Genomic DNA, 17,789 nt, shown 5'->3' with positions numbered 1-17,789 from the left:
AACAGTCATTAAAATTTAATTAGTCTTCACGTGTAAAAAATTGTTACATACTTACTTTTACGATTTCATGAAATGAGACTCGAGCTATGAACATAGGTAGTTATAGGAATATTTCATGAAATCCCTAACAGTATTATATTTCAATATTCCCATATGACTTCAGATCTTAATAGTAGACCGTTACAAATTGAGGTTTAGAATCAATTTCGTTTAGTTCCCCAAACTCGTACAAGAAGCCATTGATATAGCACATATTGTTTGTGTTGAACGCTTCGCGACTCAAAGTGCTTCCCTAAACTTAATGAAATTGTGCGCTTAAAATGAATAATTCAAACGTAACGCATAAATTCCCGCATGGCTTTTAGTTTGAAAGATGTGACTTCTACGTACACCGCGGGTTTGCCTGCATAATTAACGTACTTGTTGTGAACATCACGTCCCCATACTAGGCTAGGTGAATAAAGAGGGGAATAGCATTAATATTTAAAATGTTAGATTAAAAAGTACCTTTTTCCCTTTGAGCATCAAAAACTTTGTTATCATATACTATACATGCAAGCAAAATATGTATAATACAGTGATCGATCGATAAAGTTAATTACATTAGCAATTTGATAACCGGGTCGTTGATGTCTTCTCTTTGGGGACCCATTGGCCGATAACATTCAAACGCTATCATTCCATCTATGACAATATAACGCGTAGTATTGATAGTAAAATGGCATGAATGTATCGAGATAAGTAATGTTTTCATTTATATATTGTTGTATTGTACAAATGTAATTTCCGGCGTAGCCGTAGCGCGTAGCGTTCGTAGTCGGTCTACAGGATCTTTTTGTAAGCGGTCGAACAAAAACCCTACGGTATCTACGATCTGTAGCAGGCAGGTGCTACGATAAAGTCGTCTTTTAAAAGTACCGATTAAGGTTACGGGAACCGGAATGACCTATATTCCTCTGTTGACACTTCGGATTTGCGCGGGAATCCGCCGGGCTCAGTTTGTGATGCTTGTCTACATACCTTGTACTGTGAGTGTGTTGATAAGCAAGGCCGTAATCATTATGTAGTATCATTTAGTAAACGCCTCTCTTATCTGGGTAAATAAAATCAGATTGTGTTGTTCAAAGCTTTACTTAAGCGAATATACTGAATTAGATAGTGGAGTGAAAAATAACAATAGTATTTCTTAAAATGAAGTAGGATTCGAGGTCGATTTCGTATAGTAAGTTCTTTAGCCTTTCTCAGTTGCGTGTTTATATATAACAGGTACATAGAAAAGTATTGCGTTCAATGGCGATAAAGGAGAAAGAGTTCGATAATAAACACGCAACTCACACCTGCGTCAGAATAACGTTTAGTTTGTACCAAGCATTACATCGTTTTGGCAAGAAAAAGTACCTACCTACATACTTATCTATTTTGCACCTACAATTAGAGTTTCATCATGGTTGCCTTGGGCAGGACCTTAAATCCGCTACACTTACGTATATTTGTAATCATCATCGTCGTGATCTGAGCCACTTGGAATGGTTACTGTTATGTTATAGAATCTATTCTATAGGTACTTTCATGATAAAGTTAGTTACGCCATGTCGTTAAAGAGTTAGTACGAAGTTTTTAACTTAGTAGGTATTTTCTAGACATGATTAAATCGCCATTAGCGATTGACTATCGATACGTACAAAAAGGATATTTTGTATAGAATAGTTATAAATTGCGTATTTTATGTACCTCGTAAGTTATCCTAGCACCGAAATGAGAAGTTTAATACATTATTTGCTGCAAACGTTTTGGTATTTACCTTATTGGAACTTTCAACCAAACAATGTTCATTATTTATCCGTCAAAATGATGAGTGAGATGATCCAAATTGTCAGTTGTGTCGTAACAACAACACTGAATCCATCTGCGTGAACACATGAAAACAGTCATTATGTTACTGTTGTTACGTAACGGAAATTAAAAGTAAACAATACATCCATTGTTTCGTGGGAATATAACAAACATAAGTTACTAACGTTTACTTTTTAAAATAAAAACATGTTATATAAGTTCATCTCTTATATACAAAAGAAATCGCAAAAAATCTGGCCTTAGTGTGAAATAATTCTTTTCAGTAATTTTATGTTGGTAGTTTAGCTATTATTTGCGAAATTCTTTACGTCAAGCATAGAACGAAGCTCTGCCAGCAAAATTACCATATGTATGTGCGATGTGTGACTTTTTGTTATTTTTAGCATAGTTTAGGTGCTACTAGAGCGATAACAATACTTAAGAAGCTACCACTTCCGCGCGCCGTTGGCGTTAGTCGAAACTGTGCCAACATGCAAAAATAGCGTGAAAAATCAATTGAACCGTCGAGACAGTTAGTTGGTCATCCCTCGCCCTGCAGTTTGACCGCGAGTCTTCGCTGCTTCACATCCCTCTAACCACTTATATCTTGGATATTATTGCCTGCCAATAAAAACAACTTTCTATGTAGGTTGTAGTCTAGACGGAACTTTTTCGTGTGCTACATAGTTACGTAGTTATGATGCTTGTCTATTACTTTCTTGCGTGTACATTGTGATGCATGTTCTGAGTTGTGACAAGGTGCTGTCTAGTGTTTTGTACATGTAGTTGTCCGAATGTACTTACACGTTGGTCTGTAAAGTATTGCAGAAGGCTTAGATTTGGTGAGACAAGTAAGAATTAAACGCACGTATGTGTGCAGGAGTACGAGGAGGAGGGACGGCGCTCTCGGCGACACTCTTCCCCGTGCAACTCGAGAGAGGGCAGCACTACTGCACTCCACACGCAACACTACGATGATTCCGTAAGTACCAACATTATTTTTAACCAAAATCTTCAATATCGTCTCTATAAAAACATGTGTGCTGATCAGAACCTTGTACAAAACCTTTGCAGGTTGTAAGTAGGTAACCGATTAATTTAAAACATCCATCTTGGATTTAAGTGAACCCACAAAAAGCTCTTACAATTACAACTTAAAACACATTACACTTATTAAACGCCAATGTTACCAAAATAATTCTGAATCAAAGAATTTCTTGTTTAAACGTATTTCATCGGTTATTCTAAGAACTTCGTTTTGTGTTGAATAAATTTTGATTAAACTATAAGATTAATCAGAACAACTTGAAGGCTGTTTGCTGTAAGTTATTGAACAGTTTCGTTAGAATCATCAGATGCTCGTGTTTATATGTATGTTGGGTGGAATACAGTGGATGCCCACCAAAACTCATTTGTAACTGAATAGTTTGGCACAGCGCCAGTCCCCTGATACAGCCATCTTGATTTCACAGGTCCATCTAAAACGTTGCACGAAATACAACTGGCATAGCTTGGATTTAGGCATCACGGACACACTGATAATTGTAGTTCGAACTAGGGACACACGTTTCACATACCTATGTACGTCCGTGTATTAATAACTTTTGATGAAGTGTTAATGCAGATGAATAGACAGGTTTTTTCTACTTCTTAATAAGGTTCACAATATATACCAATAAGAAAATAACAACATTAAACGATACGTCTATATTTATTTAAAAAGTATTTTAATACTTATCGAGATTCAATAAACTTATTCTAAAATAATATCAGTCTAATTAACTATGTCTAATCGTACGTACTTAGCTAACGATATTACTGGTTTCGTCTCCAAACTGCAACTTTTCTCTTCACTACCAATTTAGTCAAACAACAGAACAAATCTACATAAATTAATACTGACAACCCTTTTTACGTAAAAATGCTTATGTTTTCAGACAATTGTATTAAATTGTAATACCAAAAATGTGTCACACCTATCATGTCTGTTAAAACAAGGACATACTCTTACTTATAGGCTTCCTTTTAAATCTTAAATCATAACATGGGTATGGAGCTTAGAAAAAGGTGTTCTTATTATTTAAACATATTGTTTTCTTACGTATTACCATTTGATTGCATTTCATAGTGAAAAAGTCGATCATCTAATTGAATGTTTAACAAAACAATAACATAATTTACAAGCTACGATAACAAAATCCCAGACGATTAACACGCGTGACACGTGTTCGTAACACTTCGAACATTTTGCAAATCACGATCATTTGTTTCGAACAATGTCCGTCAGAGTGTTCGTGTAATCGCTTAACCGGGCGAGTATGGGGTCATTATGCCATTGGCTAGAGTTAAAGCTAAATTAGACCTAGTCGTCTGTTAGGAGGTCATAGTTTCTCTTGCAGCGATCGACGTAGCTCTTCTGTCGCCTTAGTCAGGTCTTTGTCATGGCGGCGTTGCTTGCCAAGATCCCCACAATCTTCTAGGTAATCCTTTGGTGGTTCGACGGGATATTTGCTCCCAAATTTTGGTCGTGGAATTCTGACGCGTTTGACATCACCCAACCAGCTCTCCATTTTCGATGGATAAATGTTTGAACCTGGAAAAAGTTAATAAGCACGTTAACAATATCCGAATTACTTAACTGTAATTTCCTACTATTTGCATATTAATTATATTTTTATACTGCTAACTCCATACATAACACTACTAATATAAACAACGGAACAATTTTGTTTTTGATATGTTCGTCAGATATGCAAACGATTGCACCAACTAGGAAACCGTTAGTAGTTAGTAGGTAATTGAAACAGATTCAATCATATCTGATCGGGTAAGTACAGGCCGTGCAAAAAGTGGCCACACGCACTACTTTGGCGTTGCACTGTTGATCAATAGTTGTGTAAGTAACGATGGTCATTGGGGAGTGGTGAAATCCTAAATAAGCGCGGTTTCATCTCGGCGCCAGGCGTGGGTGCCGCCGCCGTCAGTGTCGAGACATTTATGGTAAAGCAACACCGATCTTTTGAAATTGTTACAAAAGCAATCTATAACCCGTGAGAAACTTATGCCCGCTATAAAAATACACTTAATTGGGACATTATTTCGCACAGCTGCCGTCACAGGACTTCATCAAAAATATGATATCCAAACAATTTATATCTCCACGTTCAACGACCTCATCAATCACAATTTTCTCTGACGTTTGCAGTGATTAAGAAGTCTCTCTAGCGCCGATCGTTTTTCCCAGAAGACAGACGTACATAAATAAATATTGAAGCAGACGTAAACAATTATTCTTGAGGTCTTCAATTAGGTAGTTAATGTTAGTTTAATAAAATATGTATATTGTTTCATATTTCAGTACTTATAATGGCAATTTTATTTTGGACGCTCGCATCTTTATTGAAAGTAATGAAGCATCTTCATACATATATCAGACTCTTAACTGATATTGTATTGTATGGTAATGGTATCTAAATCGTGATCTGTGCTCGCTGCCTAGTATAAAAAGTGATTAATGACTAGTCAGTCGTTCCGCGCATCTTAAGCGCAAAGACAAAGATATTTTATTGCACGAATAGCTTTCTCTAGCGAAAGTGTTGCTAAACGCGGTGGCATTATTTCTGTGTGACGCTTTCAAATACAATTTGCTTCGATATTAATAGGCACCTGATTTATGGGCTCCTGCATTGTACTCCTTAAAGGTTGTCTTGTTAATACAATTTGATTACGATTCAGAAATTTAAAGCGTTTTGTTTAATTTCATAAATTCTGCAATTATTTTCACTTTTTAAGCAGGTGATATTGCTTGTATTGCTGTGATTTATAGGAGATTGGTACGTCATTTAGAAAAATAAAAAATATTTGATATGTGGAATAAGAAACGGTGTTGTAATAATCATAATATCCGAGAAAGTGGGCTGACGGAGTCAAATGCATTTACAGGTCCGGTAGTCGGTACAAATCGTGACTCAGTGTCGTGGGTGCGATCCGACACCACAACGGATACACAAAGTACCTACTGAAACACAGAGCACTGATACTGAGAAACTTGTGACTCAACGGAGATACGAATATCGGAAAAAATAAGATAAGATATAAATGTACGATGAAGTTAAGAAGGTTATTGCATGATTGTAATAACAGTTGGACTGAGATAATAGTTCCATGCAATTGTTTTTCGCCAATAAAAGCAATAAATCCAATCTCCAATTTTGTTTGAAAGCATGAACAATTTTGTAGCAAATGAAAAGTTTTGCAATATAAACTTCGAGCAACGCTACTCAATTCTTTCCCTAAGAGTATTTAATCCACAATATATTGGTTTTAGTAAACAAACTACGGCAATAACAATACTCGTACATGTCGCGCTTGAGAGGAGCACAGACTTGCCGGAAGTGGGACGTCGCGTGCGCATCGCCCACACCTTTGTCGCTTATCCGTATTAATTTGTGCATGGAAATAAAGGAAAGTACATAAATAATGTCACATTATGATTATGATTCTATTGACTTGGTAATGGCAACTACACTTTCTACTTAGACTATATCATTAAGAACATATGACAGTCTCTAGAAGGAATGTTTAGTTACTCATGCCATGGTGTAGGTAATGGTGAGATAGTAGTAGAGTTTTACGATGCTCCAAATTGCTTCGGTACGTGACATTGTAAGTAACGCATGGGGCCTATAGCTAACTATATGGTACTTTCTCTTTCGAGTAAAGTTGATAGGTTTGGGAAAGGTTTATATTGGAGTTTAATGTGGTGCGGAAATAAAATAATACACGGTTACGGTAGTAGTTAAAAAACACTAAATAGGTAGAATATAAAACACCTAATATATGTATAGAAAAAATAACATGAAGTAAATATACAAATCCATCAAATATACTCAGTGTCGCTGTATGCATCAATCAATTCACTTTCAAAAAACAAATTAAACCGTGTCAGGTCAGTCAAAGCTTCAATGACCCAATAATTACGTCATTAACATTTTAAGATTATCAGTAGTCGAGGCCAGTAGACCAGTAAATCGTAAAGTGTCAACAAGTGGGATACTTTCCCTGCTAAGTGCTGTAGTGTCGCACATCTAGGTAAATGTGAGATATATCTATGGCAATTGTTCGTAATATACTTGTCATGACAATTTGATACCGTTGCCTCGGAGATATTTGTGATAATGAGCCGACGTTCCACTTAACAATTCCTTTACGACACCGCAGCGTAAGTACTAATGTCCGTGTCAATCACTAATTTCTCGCAGTTATTGCACTTTGTTCAATATTTCTCATTAATCTATTGTGGGTTGTCGCAATACCTGATTCACTTTTCTCTTTTTTTTCTAGTTGATTAATTGCTCCAAGAGCACTAAAATAATTCAATTAAGTTTATTATTTTTGATTGCATGAGTGTATGCCGTCTAGTTTGATATCGCGTGATATTTACTAGCTGGGTATATCGCGCACTTATGCAATTCAAGGAAATTATAAAACCCAAAATGTAGAACCTTCGTGAATTTTATAAATTGAAACAGTGTTCTTAAAGCGGAAGAATAAAAAGCGGAATAAAGACCTACATTGTAAACGTTTTCGCATAATGTTGACCAATTATGCGCAGGAAACTAAAAAGATTGAGCGTCTAAACAGGAAGACCAGGGGGTACTTGTATGGGCTGACCCAATATTTCCTGCAATTACCTGTCGTTTCCCGTAAACTCGTCGTGCCACTTTCTACTTCGTGTTTCTGGAAATGTTTTAAGTTGCCATTTTATATATAAATAAGTGTACATTTTTACTTCACATAAAGCCAGACAACTTGTATAACATTCTACTGAACATAAAGGTTGTTGCTTTATTCACTTTAACTTTTTTCGTAAAAAGCACCTTAACTGGTTTTGAAACGTGCTTGCTGCTACTTTGATACAGCCGATTACAACTTCCGATTAATCTTTCCAACAAAACATGTTCCAAGAACAAACTAAAGTGAACAATCAGTAGGTAAAAGTAATATAATAGGTACTGATTGTAAACTTTAAGCCCACCCATTCTATTTAATTATTTTTTAAAGATTTTCTGTTAAGGAATTTTAATTAAATAAAATAGCACTTCTGTTATCACAAAAAAATAATAGAGCAGAGCACTCGACTATAAGGCTTTATAAAATGACGATCCCTATCAAGCATGTCACGCTATTCAGTATGTAGTGTGCATAAGTGATGTACTGGAAACCGTCACTCATGAAATTGGACACGTAACTGACTTATTACCTAATGCTGTAATTTGAAGAGTTCTAGTTAAGCAGTTGCATGCTCCACATTCCTGGTCAAAAATAAATGGCAGACGTATCACAGTATTATATATTTAAGCTAGAAAATGTTATATTAGAACAAGCGCTTGTAGGTCTTGGTCTTATAGCGAGTTCACGAAGTCAAATTTGCATAAGTATGTTAACGTTAGAGAAAGGTAGTACGTATTGAAAATCATATGTTTAGTGCGGGTCGATGGTAAATAGCACAAGGGTTGGAAGACGGGCCGTCAGTCAGGCGGTGAACGTCCGCTTTGTTTGGCTAGCGGGACTGCGACGTTATGTTATCACGACCACTCTCCCACGCCACCTCGCTAATTGCCAGCCTTGTTTGTCCATACAAACCTGCTCAAGAGCTCACGAGCACAGCGGTGCATGCTCATTTGCCTACACAGCCTATTTATTATTTATCCGCTATCGTCTGACTCATTTATTCTGACCACGGAAATACAATACACATGACAAGGTTTGTCCTAGCGGCCTGCAGTTGATTGGTTACTAAGTAGGTAGGTATCCATATTGTGTGCATTTTAATGAAATAGGAGTGCTTGCTGGATCTGTCTTAGGTTTGAATTAACACTAAGTTTTATTTTAGGTACGTGTCGTTAAAAAAATATCCTCCAAATTAATGTTATCTTAGTTAGCAAAAAAAAGCTGGAAAATTCTTTTATGTGCCTTATTAGCATGAAGAATATTAACAAAAAACTAGTGAACTGGTTATATGTGGTGCCTATTTTATAGCTACTTTATTCGTATATTTTTGTAATATAAAGATTTTGCAACTGACCCGAAATAATCTCCGCCGTATTTGATTCTCCGAAACGGTTATTATTTTCCTAACCAATATTATTACCTAACGTGTTTGATAATCAAATCAAGTGCTGCGTGTATTAACAATAACCGACTCGTAATCTCGGTGTAGTTTCTAGGACTCGTTGCAATCTCTCCATGTTGGTCGTGCGCTATTGTGACCCGCGGGTCGACATTAATCTCTACCTACACTGCTTTCGCGCACCGTAAACCTAATATATTAGCCTAATCAATGCCTTTCTCCCTATTCGCACAGTGCATTAATAATGGGGTTGTGTACCGTTTCCTTGCGAACTATGATAAAGCATTTAGGCAAACGACAGTTATAATAAGATATAAATCAAGTAAAACATAGAAACGGTTTTTCAAAGCGTCGGAAAGCTATCGGTCCGTCGTCCCAGACAAACTCTATAAGGAAGGTGTACTGTAACATTAACCCCCTTGCAAGGCACGGCTCCGGTTCGTGATCTCAACAATATTTCTCGTGTAGTGTAATCTCGCGAGCGCCGATAAAATAGAAAATAAAGGCTTGCCGATTTATTATGATAACTCGAAATCACGTTGAAATATCGGTATGAGTATCTGTTACATATATACTGCTATCTAAAAGGTATCTGATACACACAGAACTACGATCAAAAGCGGCAGGTAGATTGTGATTTTATTATAGTGATTCAACATCGTGCCTAAGATAAATTGATAGTGAGCATAACACTAATATGTATTATATAGGGTATATGAAATGCTTTCATGATTTATTTTGGTCGTAGCAACCTACTGCTACTCTCTGAAATAGAATCGTTTTACTCAAATATACCCTTGATATTTTGACTGTCTAATGCACTTAACCAAATCTCAGTAATGTTCGCTAGTTCGCAGATACCTATGCCCGTAGATCTGAATCTCTCTCCTATCGAATGGTGTACACTGTATAGTAATAGTCTACCATTCCAATCGTAGAAAGCGTGTCATGGAGCTTCGCCGGCTGTGTTGTAGATGGATAAAAAAGTGCATAATTTACGATAACACAATAGCAATACAGACATCAGTAAGTATCTCTTGAAGGCCTTCTGTGTCTGGTTATGTCCTTGTTGCATTCAACAAATCAGTCATGCGTGGCGCCATAAAACGCAGTAAAAATCATTTACGAAATACCTACCAACAGGAGTTTATTAGCAAACCTGCCATTACAGTTAATATTGCCAAATTGGGATCTCTCTAAGTGTGAAACAAATGGCCAACTAAGAACATAATCTAGCGTTAGCAATCCGCTTTCTCTACTAATATTTATCTCAGCGAAATTAATTAAGTGGTAAGCAAACTAATTAGTATGCAAATAGTTTGTTCACTATAATTTTCTGAGTCATTATCATCTACAGTATTTTATGAAAACATAATAGTTGTAAATAACACATTTTACAATTACATTATAGGTCAAGGAAATCGAGCCGTATCAGATGATTAAGTAAACAAAAATAAAACGACCTATAAACAAAACAAAGATCATACGAATAAGGTTGTATCAATTTTATTTCAACGCAGGTTTCAACACAGAGGTTTAATGGTTAGAAAAAGATGTTGTAAATGAGCTGTGAGCGGCCCATAATATTATACGACGAAGTAAGACAAGGACTATTTTTTTCTGTCCGTGGCCCGAAAAGAACCGGCCGAATGCAAGCTAAACTTGCTTGATGAATGTGTTCCGAATAACGAACTAACTTAAACCTCATGACCATACATGTTGAAGCGAATGTATGTATAACACATGGCATAGGTATTACATATACCCATTTTTTGACAGAAACTTTTAAGAAAATTTCAAAATTTATACATAAAATTAGAAACCATTAAACGAAAATCTAATTGTAAAAATAAATTTACATATTTATGACTATGGATATTGACCGACTAACCTTTGTTCCAGCAATTTTAATGGTATGATCATCTATAAATAATAGAACAAAACAAAATAAAATTTGAAAAAGGTGCAGTTCTGGCACTAAAACATAGCATAACACCAAAACCTGAATGTAAATTCTATGTATGATCTTCACATGTTTGCACACAACAATATAATGACCAAAAACAAAAGGTACACAATAGTATTGTTTTGTTTACAGCCTAGTAAACTAACTGCGATTTTGTAAGCGGATCTTTCTCTTGTATTCATGTATAAAACTATTGGGGACACTGGCCTCAATTTTATATTTAACTTACCTGTCACGGTTATCCTGTTGACAGCGTGGTTGCACTACCTTCTATTTGTAAACAAGCCAGCGATTGTAAGTCAGTTAAACGTGCACATGTGCCGACGCTTGAAGCGAAACTGACCGCCAGAGCAGAGCGAGCGGCTGGCTCGGCCGGTGTGCGAATCGAGTTCACTTGGTACTCAGCTGGCTACGTAAGCGTCGCCTCGCTTTGAGGTAGAATTGGTTGTATGCCACAGGCAATGACTACGGCCACCCACGCACTCCATTGTCGATTTGTAGTCAATAACATCCCTGTCTCGACAAAGCGGAGTAATCGAACATCATGTAGGACGGGTACTAAAAATAAATTGTGCTGGTAAACCAGCGTAGTTGAAATCTGCGATGCCGATGGATTACTGAATGGCGTACAAACATCGAGTGTGAAAGCGAGCACCGAGAAAAAACTCGATAGCTAAAGTAGATTTTAGTGTAGTGTAATGATCTATAGCTAGAGAAAATAAGGAAGACATACTAGGAAGGCAAGCGTTATTTCACATTATAATAGATGTGAAAATAACTGTGTTATGCTTTCACGATTAATCGGCTAAATCGATTTTGATTAAAGATATTGGATAATTTTGAATTAACCCTTACCTAATTTCAACTCAGTCTTGTGCTTTCAGACCAAAACTACTATATCGATTCAAATGAAAGGTACACAGGTAGTCTAGATCCTGAGAAAGGTCATTTGTTAATTCTTATCCGGTTGCGGAAAGTAGTGCCCTCGGGATGCGGGTGAAACAGCGGGGAACAGCTAGCTTTACATAATGTGTCCACAACCTATAAACAAATGAGTCGTGTGTTGGACTGTGCTTTCAAGCAAGACTATTAAGTTTAAGGATAATCCACTTGACGAAACGATTCAAGGCACAACTGGCTGGTCACTAATGGTCTTCTAATGGTACATTAAATACAGTTTAAGTATGTGAACATGTGCACACGTAAACACTTTACATAATTGCAGTTTACCTTAGAGTTACAATCATAACTTAAATCTAAATTATATATAATACAACGGCCATTTTCTGTTGGGGAAGGGGGATGTTCTTTTGTCAGAGAAATATCGGTTTTAAAATTTAACGATGTCATATTTCCACGTACAATCCATGTCAATTACGACTGAGAGTTAAGGAATCCTGTTCTTGTTTTAACAAATACAATGGGATACAAACAAATTGTTTTACGAAGCCACACCGTTAGTTCCCACGCGGACATCAGTCGAAAACTGGACAAACCGGAAACAACCAAGCCATCCACCTGCGATTCCCATGTCTCGCGAACATTATATTATATTTTTTACAACTTCAATCACACCGCTTGATGAAACTCAATTATAACTTAAAAATACTAACAATTAACATATTTCCTATTGTTGCAACAATTAGAATAAGGCGTGAGTACGCAGCTTGATTTATTTAAGTGGTTTAATTTTAAAATCAGTAATTCTGAGTTTTGAGACTTGAATTATTTTACGCTCAGATGCTCTGGTCATATGATTCATCACTACGTGTTACATTATTTTAGACTCACGTTTTCTTAGTTAGTAACAAGATCAGAATAGTAATTATCTCTGCATATTACGAGCATTGAATAATATTTTGATGTGATTACAATACATCAATGGCTTTACTGATGCAATCTGTTCAATGAAACATAACAATCCCTGTGACCGAAATGAATCAGGAAATAATAACAAAGATCTTTGTTATACGCGCCATTCATTACGCGTTTGTTATGTAAAATGTATCGCTCAAAAGGATTCATGTAGGAAAGTGAAAATAGTTCTACAAATGCATAGCCGAAACTAAGTGTTCCAGTTTCCAATACAATTGTCGCAGATTTCTTTTGTCCATTGTATCAAACCACTTATTTCCAAACACGATTACGTTTCAATAAAAGAATTTTCCTTGAAGAAGTTACACATTTTCTTTCGAACCTTGTTGTTAATGTTCTTAATTTTATAATCTTCTTTTTATTGCACAGTTTTGAAATAAAACTTGCTGTAATTACAAATTTGCATATAAGCCGCAATGTAACTTATCTCGTGGTCATCGGAAACTCTTCAAGTGACCACACACGTGAACGACACATGCTTATCATATTTCACGCAAAGAAAGTTTGTAATTCAATCAATCGAGGTGTTTACAACGATTAGTGAAGCGTACTCGGTGGTTGGTAAAAGTGAAATTAATGTCGGCTTTGTTCGATACACTTACAGTATTAGAGCGGGTTTCACAAACAGGGCGTGGCTTTGTTTCCAGAAGCTTTCACGGTTCGCTATACTGTACTAAGCAAACGATAGTTACATGTCGACTTAAGCGTATTACACAAGAGTTAAACCCGTAAGGCATGAAGCTGGAGTAATGGAGTCATATACATATATTGGAAAATCAGGCGACTTGTTCGTTTGTAGGCATAAATAGAGAAGACAAAATAAACTTGTCATCTTACATGACGCAATCGAAATCAATACGAGGAAAGATCCAAAGTTTACTGTGTAGACATGACTGTACTTATTCGAAATTAACTATGTTGAGTCTATAACGGTTGTATCACGTTTGTTCATCGTCACTGTTAATTTAAGCAAGTATAATTAAAACTATCACTAGGTTTTATGCTTCACAAGACACTTTTCCCGGGAAACCAATTACGGTAGAAATCGCAATTCAATTTTATTTTGTAAAAGATGGAAAAGGCTATTCGTTCATACCATTTACCAAAGATGTTATTACAAGTCTTTTTAACCCATAATAGATCATTTGTAGGAATGTGCTGTGTGTACGAGAATTTCACTTACTTTTGCACTTAAGTAGTTAAGTGGCCTCTCGTATCACTTTCAAAGTTTCAACACTATTGAAATATGGTTTTCTTTTATCGAAAGGATTTATTATACATATATCACATATGGCATAAACTGCTGACATAAAATGTTTTCTAGACTTATTCTTATTCAAAGCACACATTTATAAGTTCGTTATACACATGTAACACTGAATATGAAACTGTGCTATTTAATGTGCAATTGCTATTTGTGTTAGAACTTAGATAAAGAAGTTTCCCAACGTATGCCATAGACTAGTTGGTGTTTCAACTGGCACATATCCAACGGTAACACAGAGCCTTACATTGCCGTTGGTTCGTACATTACATTATATGGGTAAATTTCATTTCAATAGAATCATAAATATCTAACGGATATTGCGATTTGTAACATAGATTGTAGAAAAGTTCTGTCTATTATTACAATTGACAATGACTGCGCTATTCTTATATTATATGTTTAGAATTTAAGATAACGGTATATTTGAAGTTACAACAAGTTATAATAACCTTCTATTGTCATCTTTAAAATGTTAAATGTCTCACTCTCACCATGTGGTGTATTAATTCCGACTTTGAGTTTGTTAGAGTACCTTCTCAGATAACACGACTTTACTTAATAACTCTAAAAGTGCCGTAAACGTCACGTCCCAAAAACTTTCAACTCGTAATGTGTGTGAAGCCTCTAATGTAACGGGGATCATACATCGCTCCGTATGTATGTATGTATGTTACGTTACGTATGATTACGAATTAAGATTGTACGTAAGCGTGCACTCACAATAAAACTACGGGAAAGGTCACCGTGAACTATAAAAATATGTAAAAAAATATTCGTTCATGCGTGCAGTCACGACATCTGAAACAAGCGCTAATTCTTTTACATAATTCACAAGGTGAGTTAATAATGTCAAGCCTGGCAAGCTTTAACCAAATACTAATCTGAATGTTAAACCCCTAGAGTAATTCACCATGTAATGTCGGTGGATATGCCGAAATAAAAATAACGAATGGTCTACGACTTGGTTTCTAGCAGGGAACCTATGTAATGTCTAATAAATCAATTCATCATGAACACACTTATAAATCATAAAAGTTTGTCGGTAGGCACATGTAACGATAAATATTTAACTATGTGAATTGGGATTGTAAGTCGCTGGTCGCCGATGATAAAATATAGATAGGGCAGTGGTTCAGCTGCTTGTATTGGCGGCCGGCGCGGCGTTGTACATCGCATCGGATCGGCCGCGTGTCGGACGACATCGGCCGATGTTATCTCATTATTTATAGAAGACGCTAACGAGACGCACCGTGTCGCGGCTGCTTCTAGATACGGCCGCCAGATATAGCCTGGATTTGTGCGAAACTATCTTGTTATGACAAACTAAGCTCTTTATACTTTCTCTTTGACACTTTTACACAAACGAAGCATCCTAGGAAAAGAGATCTTGTACCTACCTATCTCAACAAAATGTTTCACGTTTACAGATGTTATGAAACTCTCAAATATTCGGGTCATTTTTTCAAATGTGTTACCTACTTTCCTAAGTAGCGACATTATTAGCCCAACTCGTCGAGTGTTGGAAAATAACAAATCAATCCTAGATTGGTAAAAAAATCTAAACATGACAAAATAATTATAGGCAATGAGAAGTTCATAAACCTATACGTAATTTTCGAAGAAGACACGTAACAAATTACGCAACTGACTACCGTCGTGCGTAAATGCAAACAAAAGATGTATTCTTTTTCGAAGAATGCTCATCTACGAACAAAGTCTGAATTTGTTGACAGATATGAAGTACCATAATGACGTTGGAAAGTTAACGCAACGACATAACACACGAAAGATATGGACGAAAATTGATGCATGACTTGAAAGTTGCCAAAGTTTTACCTGTTAGTGCTTGGCTAGCGCTTAACGCACTCTGATAACATCTAACCATTTTTGTTTCATGCTATCTGACAAATCTTACATGTAGGATCAGGTATGTACTTTTATTAAAATTTATAAGACTTGTTAAGACTTTTTTTACCATGACAGCGGGCGGTATACCTGCCATATAATACCTACCCAGTAACAATCCAAACAAAACAGAGTAAAGGGTTAGTAAATAATGTTAATTAAAGCTTGGCAAATAATTTCACCTTTACGTACCTAAGTATATTTTGTAGATAGCTAGCAATTGTAGTATTTGCTATTTTTTCTAGCATCTTATAACCTTTTGATAGAATGAATACTCAATATACCTAGATGTGATGATGTTACCTTACACTTGTACGAGTATACAGATTACGTGTTATTGTTTTGTGAATCTACTTCGTAGCATAACCGCATCGGACTGAATTTTGAATCTATTTATGTAGGATGTGTCCTAATAAATCCTATAGTGTCTTCAGCTAGATTTATGCTAGATGCTTAACAGTCACTTAAACATTGAACATGACAAAGAACACAAGCGGGTCGCTGTGTGGCAAAACTCAGGGTGTTAGGAGTCGCGACATAGGTTGAGTATCGGAGGGAGAACGATCTGGTCCTGAGTGAGTGTGATGTTTCAGTGCGGCTATCTCGAGGGGCTGCGCTCATCACTCGGTGGCTGGACGCAGAAAGTAAAATCATGGTACTGGGGACGACCTCTAGTAAGTGGCCCGGCCTCTCGCCGCCGGAATGACCAGCGAACTGTCCTAGCACATTCAAGATTCTTACATTTGCACGAAATTTAAAAAAAAACTTGATTTTTATTGGAAGTTCTTGCTTCGAATTCAAAACGATTGCTTGGTGTTAGTGAATTATTCAATTATTGTATGTTTTCACTTCTCTTATCGTTGCACATCATTTCGGTGTTAATTTTATTAGTAAAACATTTTATTTGACCCATTAATTTCTTTCGAAGTAGGTAGAAACGCACATCTCAGTGATTTTTTATTTCATTCCGGTTTTTCATTAGCCTGTAGAGGTACAATTGTCGTGAATGGATCGAGCTAAAGTGCTGCATGAAAATTTAGTTACCTGACCGATGATCATGTCACAAATCCTTTATTTTATTAATTTCAGTATCGATAGTGCATCACAAATTAAATCTCGTTATTGAATCATTTTAAAACAAAAATATTTTATGATTTACAATTAGAGCATGGTGGCGTACAAACTTATCAGGACGTAATGCGTGATATTTATTTTATTTGGTTTATAGAATGTCTCTGTTTATTTGTTGCATTTCTTTTGTCTTTATTCAGTTCGTGTCTGCTATATTTCTTGCTGTAACTAAATTTGCCTACTCAGGTAGGTAAACGGGATAAGAACTCTCTCCATAATACATTGTGACACTTGTAAAATATACCCACTTTGAACCACGCCACCGAGTGATCGAAACGCATGAATCCAAGCCTCTAGCACACATCTCACTTACAGCTTCTCAATACATTCGACGTATAATACTCACTGTACATTTGTAACTGAGAGGCACAAGGTCGTAAATCAAGTCTACTGTATCTGTAGGCCCAGTCGGTCGCGTCAGCCGGCGTGCGCGGCGCTGACTTACTGCCCTCTGCCGCCCAGCTACACGTCTCCTCAATATTCTTAGAGCACTAACTTGTACTTAGAGGCTGAATTCTATTTGCTATTTATTAGCATTGTAGAGTAACTATTTTAGTGTGGATGTGTTTAATTAGTAATTAGGATTTAGGAATTGGAGGCATATCAGTAATTTGTATCTGTATTTATGATGTCGAGTAAACACAAACATTTCAAGACTTATTGTGTAGCAGTAAATGAAA

The 17,789-nt window shown here is 36.3% G+C and overlaps 1 protein-coding gene across 6 annotated transcripts in view; it reads left to right on the top strand.

Moving 5' to 3' along the window:
- Dysc (dyschronic) overlaps positions 1 to 17,789 on the top strand; it is a 64,138-nt gene that overhangs the window by 43,175 nt on the left and 3,174 nt on the right. For 5 of the 6 annotated variants that reach the window (XM_064035300.1, XM_064035301.1, XM_064035299.1 and 2 more), the window contains one exon: positions 2,714 to 2,815. In XM_064035300.1, the coding sequence (XP_063891370.1) occupies positions 2,714 to 2,815 (102 nt within the window). Of the gene's footprint in view, positions 1 to 2,713; positions 2,816 to 15,994; positions 16,723 to 17,789 lie in introns of those variants that run through there. The other variant, XM_064035302.1, reaches the window with a different exon arrangement.

This window comes from Helicoverpa armigera, chromosome 6 (genome assembly GCF_030705265.1).
Source record: "Helicoverpa armigera isolate CAAS_96S chromosome 6, ASM3070526v1, whole genome shotgun sequence".
In the NCBI taxonomy this organism is placed as follows: domain Eukaryota; kingdom Metazoa; phylum Arthropoda; class Insecta; order Lepidoptera; family Noctuidae; genus Helicoverpa; species Helicoverpa armigera.
Note: the sequence above shows the minus strand (reverse complement) of the source record. Positions and strands in the feature narration are given on the sequence as shown.